Source organism: Hypomesus nipponensis, chromosome 7, assembly GCF_054491055.1.
Source record: "Hypomesus nipponensis isolate SF chromosome 7, ASM5449105v1, whole genome shotgun sequence".
Taxonomy (NCBI): domain Eukaryota; kingdom Metazoa; phylum Chordata; class Actinopteri; order Osmeriformes; family Osmeridae; genus Hypomesus; species Hypomesus nipponensis.
This window is the reverse complement of record NC_140367.1, coordinates 10,079,194-10,087,500: the sequence shown is the minus strand read 5'-3', so window position 1 is coordinate 10,087,500 and position 8,307 is coordinate 10,079,194. Positions and strand designations below refer to the sequence as shown.

The window sequence follows — 8,307 nt, the reverse complement described above, 5'->3', positions numbered from 1 at the left end:
ATGCATTGTTAGACGTACCAACAAAATCTCCATGCATGTCCTATAAACAACACAGAACACTAAATCAGAAGAAAATGTTGTCGCTCCAAAAAGGTCAATTTCCTCAGAGTCAAGTGAACCGAATCATCCGGAAATATTTTCCAATTATGTCCACTTTCCACACACCCGGGAACTGGAACCCTGAACGTCGTCCTCGGAAAAGCAGAGCAAAAGGCATGCTGGGTAATGATGATTCATCTCCAGTGATACATGCTCGCACGAAACATCATCATGCCCCCCCCACCCAGCACACACATTCCTACTTTCCTCTTCCCAAACTAAAGATGTCATGTTTTTGGGAAGGGGGCTGTGGATGAGGGGGGGGGGGGGAGGGGGGAACCCCCTGGAGGAGTGTGCGTGTGGTGGGAGGTGGAGGAAGGAGGGAGGCATGGGGGGTTATGTCGTCGTCCCCAACACCCACTCACCCCCACCCCCAACACCCCAGGACTGTGCCTTAGGCCCCGGCTCCTGACGAGGCCAATCAGTGCAGCCCGAGCGTGTTCCTGCCGGATTGGATGGTGCTGGAAAGACTTGTCTGCTTGCCCTGCCCTGCATGTCCCTAACCGCTTCTATCTGCCCACTCATTAGTCCCCTTTCTTGTGTCTACTGGATCTTTTCCTTGGCATGGCCACTTTGGTTCTCACCCTGACCTGGTTGGTCCACTCACCTTGCCCTGCCTGGTCCACTCACCTTGCCCTGCCTGGTCCACTCACCCTGCCCTGCCTGGTCCACTCACCCCACACTGCCTGGTCCACTCACCCTGCCCTGCCTGGTCCACTCACCCTGCCCTGCCTGGTCCACTCACCCCACACTGCCTGGTCCACTCACCCTGCCCTGCCTGGTCCACTCACCCTGCCCTGCCTGGTCCACTCACCCTGCCCTGCCTGGTCCACTCCCCCCACACTGCCTGGTCCCCTCACCTTGCCCTGCCTGGTCCACTCACCCCGCCCTGCCTGGTCCACTCACCCTGCCCTGCCTGGTCCACTCACCCCACACTGCCTGGTCCACTCACCCTGCCCTGCCTGGTCCACTCACCCTGCCCTGCCTGGTCCACTCACCCTGCCCTGCCTGGTCCACTCACCCTGCCCTGCCTGGTCCCCTCACCTTGCCCTGCCTGGTCCCCTCACCTTGCCCTGCCTGGTCCACTCCCCCCGCACTGCCTGGTCCCCTCACCCTGCCCTGCCTGGTCCACTCACCCTGCCCTGCCTGGTCCCCTCACCCTGCCCTGCCTGGTCCACTCACCCTGCCCTGCCTGGTCCCCTCACCCTGCCCTGCCTGGTCCACTCACCCTGCCCTGCCTGGTCCCCTCACCCTGCCCTGCCTGGTCCACTCCCCCCGCACTGCCTGGTCCCCTCACCTTGCCCTGCCTGGTCCACTCCCCCCGCACTGCCTGGTCCACTCACCCTGCCCTGCCTGGTTCACTCACCCCGCCCTGCCTGGTCCACTCACCCTGCCCTGCCTGGTCCACTCACCCCACACTGCCTGGTCCACTCACCTTGCCCTGCCTGGTCCACTCACCCCACACTGCCTGGTCCACTCACCCTGCCCTGCCTGGTCCACTCACCCTGCCCTGCCTGGTCCACTCACCCTGCCCTGCCTGGTCCACTCCCCCCACACTGCCTGGTCCCCTCACCCTGCCCTGCCTGGTCCACTCCCCCCACACTGCCTGGTCCACTCACCTTGCCCTGCCTGCTCCACTCACCCCACACTGCCTGGTCCCCTCACCTTGCCCTGCCTGGTCCACTCACCTTGCCCTGCCTGGTCCACTCCCCCCGCACTGGCCGGTCCACTCAACCCGCACTGGCTGCCTGGGTCTCTCTGCCCCTCCATCTCTCTGCCCTGTGTTCGTTCATGACCTGGCCATCTGGAACTGTCTTTTTGGTTTTGTTTTCCTCCTGCCTCCTCAACGAACACTGGCTGTGTTTCTCTGGGGAACATCCTGTCCTTATCTGCCCTGGCTGGTTCAGTGTGCCTGCCTCCTCTGGGTTCCCAGCCTGCCCTGAGAAGATACTTTCGCTGGATCTTTTTAAGGGGGATGTTTAGATATTTGTGTGTACAGTTGATGTGACCTAATGAGATATTGAAAAGCTTTTTGCAGTTCAGATCTTCAAGTCATGTAATAACCATATTGTTTGTTCGGTGATGATTTTATATTTATTCTGCAAAATGTCCTGGCTATGCTTCATGTTTTTTTATTGTTACTATCAAAGTCAAATCTGTACTTTCAAAAATATAAAAATATAGCTTTTGCCGATATAAAAATATATATTTTTAATTATTTTAAGATATTAATTGCAAATAGAAGACCCAGTTCTCGATCAAGCAGTCTAGAAAGGGTAACGCGCAAGATTCTCATCACCAGTTCAACATCACCCCCCTCACTCACTCACCCTCTTCCTTTCCCTCTCTCTCTCTCTCTCTCTCTCTCTCTCTCTCTCTCTCTCTCTCTCTCTCACTCACGCTCACTTTGTCTCCTTCTCCCTCCCTCCCTTCCTCGCTCTGAGTTGAGGGAAGAGATTGCCACAGAGAGACATTTTCAAAGGATTCCCTGACAGCGATGGCTGAACATCACTTTTGACGTCAAGAATAATCGTTACTTTCTCATCCGGGTCTTCACTCTGCTCTTACGGTATTATTTACTTTACTGAGACCAGGGAGCTCGCGCTGGCTCATGCGTTCAAAACAAATATATTATTTTAGCCAAGAAGGTACACGGGACTTCGTCCGGTTTAATTTGGAGCTCATTAGTTCAACTTGAGGGAGAAAACAGTGTGGATAACGTTTTTAATTCACTCTACAAGTCGTTTACGAATGAATATTTAATGGCTTCGGTATGGAGATAGCCTTGGTGAGTTTTGAGAACGGCGGCGCAAAGGGGAGCGGTGGCAATGCCGACGAAGCCTGCCGAAACGCGCTGGATCACCCTCAACCACCTTTTGTACAAACCGGACTCAGCGAGGACTACAGGAAAGAGCTGAACACCCTAGGGAGTCCAAAGCCAAGCTCGTGGAAAATCAACGACATGAACAACACTTTTAGTTGCAGCGAAAATGCCATGGATGCGCTCTTGCGCGCGGACCACAGTCCCCATCTGTTTGATGAGGGTATGCTGGACATGGACATCGACAATGAGAGCAACGAGAGAGTGCTCATCAACATTGCCGGTCTGAAGTATGAAACTCAACTGGGGACACTAAATCAGTTTCCTGACACTTTGCTGGGAGACCCAGGAAAGAGAATAAAATACTTTGATCCACTCCGGAACGAGTACTTCTTCGACCGCAACCGGCCAAGCTTTGACGGGATTCTATATTTCTATCAGTCGGGAGGCAAGATTAGAAGGCCTGTCAATGTGTCTATTGACGTGTTCGCAGATGAGATTCGGTTTTATCAGTTGGGGGAGGAAGCCATGGAAAGGTTCCGCGAGGATGAGGGCTTTATAAAAGAGGAAGAGAAGCCCTTGCCACTAAATGAATTTCAAAAGCAGGTATGGCTTATATTTGAGTACCCAGAGAGCTCCAGTCCTGCCAGGGGCATCGCTATTGTCTCCGTGCTAGTAATCACCATATCCATCATCACGTTTTGCCTGGAAACCTTACCCGAGTTCCGGGATGAAAGAGAACTCATGGCCTCCCTCCGACCGGACAACGGCACGGCGCACCGGCCATCGCTCACCTTCAGCGACCCGTTCTTCATCATAGAAACCACCTGTGTGATATGGTTCACTTTCGAGCTCATAGTGCGATTCTTTGCTTGCCCTAGTAAGTCTGAGTTTTCCAAAACCATCATGAACATCATAGACATCATGTCAATCATGCCTTACTTTATTACAGTGGGCACTGAGCTGGCGGAGCAGGCTCAGGGACCGAACCACGAGCCACAGACGCAGGGCCAGGGCATGTCGCTGGCCATTCTCAGAGTCATTCGCTTGGTTCGAGTGTTTCGAATTTTCAAGCTCTCCAGACATTCGAAAGGTCTCCAGATTCTCGGGCAGACACTGAAAGCCAGTATGAGAGAACTTGGACTCTTAATTTTCTTTCTCTTCATCGGAGTCATCCTGTTTTCAAGTGCTGTTTTCTTCGCAGAGGCGGACGAGCCGGAATCACATTTCTCTAGCATCCCCGATGCCTTCTGGTGGGCTGTAGTCACCATGACAACTGTTGGCTATGGAGACATGAGACCAGTGACAGTGGGGGGAAAAATTGTCGGCTCGCTCTGTGCCATAGCTGGAGTGTTGACCATCGCTTTGCCGGTGCCCGTCATCGTATCCAACTTTAATTACTTTTATCACAGAGAAACGGACCAGGATCAGTCGTCTCTGAAAGATGAGCCAAACAGTGGCCGTGACAGTCCAGAACTAAAGCGGCGGGGCAGTAAATCATCCGCCAAGTCCACGGGAGACGCTGAGAACAACGACGGCTCGACAGTCGAGAAAGCAAATATCAAAGCCAACAGCAGCATGGACATCAAACGATCCCTTTATGCGTTCTGTTTGGACACAAGGGAAACGGACCTGTAGGCCTAGTTCTGCGTTCTTTTATTCGTTTCTCAGTCAAGAGACATTTTTTTAAAAGAGAGCTTTTAGTGTCAGTTGATGTGTAAAATACCCTAATTAATGGGCCACAATCAATGCACAGCCGAAGGATCAACACGTTGAAATCCTGAAAAGTTTCGAGCAACGAGGTTAGATTTATAAAAAGCACATTATAATCCCTTGACCTAGCAAGCACATTCACGAGAGACCTGTACACAGACGCTCACGGACGAAAATTAAGTAAACAAAGCATGCGTGTGGGCCTAGTGCCCGTGCAATGGCCTACCCAGGAGTAAAAGGCTATTTCAGAGCCACTTATTGATCTTCAAATCCAGTTTGACCAATCAAATTAATCAAAAATTAAAGTAGGGCATCAAGCCGACGAAAGAGAGAGTGCACTAATCAAGGCTGGCTGGTCTAGAAATAATTACTTGCGCGCTTAACATCATGGAGAGGATTAGGCTGGTGTGAGCTGTCGCGCGGGCCTTAACTGAGCTACAAGTAACAACAAAAAATGTCGGCTCTTTGTACATATTAAAGTCTGTCTTTAGTAAACGTTTTGTTTCAAAAGGAAAAGCCAAAAGGGTATTTTATTTTCGTATGTATCGTCAATTAGTCGTATGTTTACTCTAAAAAACAACCGTTGCATTTAATGCATCTAAGAATATGTACATATTTTCGTATAGGCCTAATATTTATTTATTTCATTATTGTATTGATAGAGATCTAAAACAAAGCACACTTTATTTTTGCGTCATATAATTCTCATGGACATATATTGACCAGACACCTCAGGTCGGATATCTGTAAGATATTCTATTAAGGAGGATACAATCGGAATTGTCCGCTCGCATTACTTCAGAACATTGACAGAGGACTTCAAGGGAAGCCTTGTGACTCCAAGTAAGTTATCATAATGCTGAAGGACCACAGCCTTTGCTACTGATACTTTCCCACTGAGAACTTAAAGAAAATGACATTTGGGACATGGGAGTAATTAAGGATTCTCCGCAAAAGTGACATCGTCCAGTACAGCACAGAGGTCATCTAGAAAAAAAGGAGTCCCTCATCTATACCACAGAGGTTAGTCATGTCACCAGACACTGTATTTTTCAATGATGTATTTATTCGTACATGAAACGCATTTTCAGTCCGTCACCAAGCTAAACGGTGGCACTATGTGAATGAAAGCTGCTGTGTAAAAGTAAACCCAGCTCGAGACCTCCTAGCCAGAGTGACCGCTGCAGGTAATATGAGGAGCTGTTCTTTCAGCACCACTTCCCTCAGAATTCATGAGATCGCGTCACCGAACATTCATGCCAGGCTGCCCTTCCTAGAATAGACGTAACGTTTGGCTAAAGCGCCAAAAGCACCAAAACCAACCAAAATAGACCGACAAAATTATATAGCACATCAATATCTTTGGAACCTACATTGGTCATTTGTTGTGCATGGAATTTAATTGAGATTAAAACAAAGTCGTGGCAAACCCCAATTGGACAGACAGCTTACATGTCTGTAAGCTAGCAATATGTGAATGGTGCACTTTCTAGTCAATGACACAGTACATATGGAGCTCACACCAAAGGCATGGCCCCTAGAAACGGTTGACCTATTCCATCTTTAACCAAAGGGATTACAGTGGCAGCAATTCCGATGGTGGTTCCTAGAAGCAGTTTGACAGCATTGTCAGCCGCTGTGGTGTGGGGAGGCGTTGTACAAGGTTGACTGGGTGGAAAGTTAGGTATCTTCTTTCAAGATAGATTACCCTGGGCTTTATCTCACACACATCACGTCATCAGAATGGGAAATGCCTGTGAGAGAGAGAGAAAGAGAGAGATGGGAGAGAGAGAGAGATCTCAAAAGGCAACAGAGAAGGTGAAAATGACAGCATGGAAGATAAAAGCAAGTAGATATAAGTCCTTTTTTACCGTGATACTGTACCAACGGGCTTAACAATGTTGCGTGGGGGAATATCCGAGAGCCTCTATCCTAGGGGCAGGGATAGGGCGTCTGCCAAAGCCTGGCTGCTCACGCACAAAAAAAGCGTGAACGTTTTTTTTCTCCTGTGACACGTTCCCTCTCGTTCTTGTCTAATTGAGTTGCTGTTCCTCTGGCTCAGCCTATGGACGTGTCACCTCGCATTGGGAGGCCACTTCACCGAGGCTCCCTTCCCAAACACGGCTGTTGGCAGCCGGCTCAGCTAAAACTGGGCCTGTCTCTGTGAGGTTTTTAAACAACTTGGGATTCCCTTGCCATAATGCCCACAGTGCAGTAGGTCATCACTTGTGTTGGGTCATAGTTTTTTTGCTCGTCTGCTTTGACCGACTTCCGTGGCCTTACCTATGATGATGGATGTTTTGTTCTCGTTCTAATCTTTACCCTAGTTCTGGAAGCAATGCTCTCATTTTGAGAGCTGCTTTTAATTCAGGCTTTCGTGTTTGGTCAGTGGGGATGCGACCTACAGATCTTCATTTTGAAGACTACTGAATGCCTATTAGTGTCCCGCATCATAAAAAGACCAGAGGAATATGTCACGTTCCTCTCCATAAGAATCTCCTTTACCCATGACCGCACACACAGCCTGCGAGATTCCTGTGCGCAAGAGGGAGGCACATAGCTTAGCGAAGGGCCCAACTTGTTAAAAAGGGTCGGTGGAAAAGCGTGGCTGTGTGGACCGCAGGAATGCGGAGGAGGTTTTTGACAGGAACGGGGGGGGGGGAGGGCTGCTTGTGGGGTATATATATTTATATATCTTTCAGTCGTCCCTCCCGCTAGCCTGGCCCAGCTGCTGGTCAGAGGGACAGGTGTTTGGAGCCCGAGGTGGCAGGTGTTTCACGACTGGCTTCACGCATGACCTCTAGACCTTCAGAGATCTGGGCTTGTCAGAGTCTGGCGGGGTTGGGTACAGTTTACTGTACGATCCCATTGCCATCAAATGCAGATGAAAACAGGGTTTTTATTTGGGTTGTTTTTCTGGACCCTGCAATCCCTCTCTTGCCGGCTGGGGGATTCAGTCGAGCAAATCAATGTTCAGCGTGATATATTCTTCTGCGTACCTCATCCATACCCTTGGTTGGAGGAAAAAGAGAGAGAGGAAGAGAGAGAAAAAAAATCATATTTCAATGAGAGGGTTTGTTAACATTTCCAGCTCCTGGGCATTTTAATGCTCTGTTGGACATACTGAAACGTTAGGCTGGCTCGTCTTCTCACGGCACAATGGAGTAGTGGCCCGTGCTTTGATGTATACGCTCCTTGGGTTTCAAAAGCCCATCTGGAATTAGGATTGTCATGTACTGTAGGGTTGAAGGTGACTGACTCACGTAATCCTCAATCACTTTGGGAGGCCGAGCGATTACAGGCATGACAGGAAGTCGGGCTTCATTGGTTGGTAAGGCGGACGCCCGCTAGCTAGCTAAGCTACACGGCAGAGGAAAGGCATGACAGCCATGCTAAAATGGTGACTGACACCGCATTGCATGGGGTCGACATGACAGCATTTCCCATATAGCTCTGGCAGTTGAATGCAAAAATGAGGATCTCGTTGAACAGTACACAGGCGATGGTTTGTAGGTCAGAGGATTGCGGAGCACCAACAGAAGAATGCAAAAAGGAGACTAGGTTATCCAGGGATAAAGCGAGCAAACATTCGACTCTGTACAAGACAAGCAGCACTTGCCTGGAGGCCCCAGTGCAGAGACAATGAACGCTGTCCCGTTTGATAACGTTGCCTA

The 8,307-nt window shown here is 49.9% G+C and overlaps 1 protein-coding gene across 1 annotated transcript; it reads left to right on the top strand.

The window, feature by feature from the left end:
• The first annotated feature begins 2,872 nt into the window (after positions 1-2,872).
• Positions 2,873-4,558, top strand: LOC146276705 (potassium voltage-gated channel subfamily A member 1). Its single transcript, XM_084701319.1, has one exon. It carries the CDS (start codon positions 2,873-2,875, stop codon positions 4,556-4,558), a length of 1,686 nt encoding a protein of 561 aa, XP_084557445.1.
• The last annotated feature ends 3,749 nt before the right edge of the window (positions 4,559-8,307 follow it).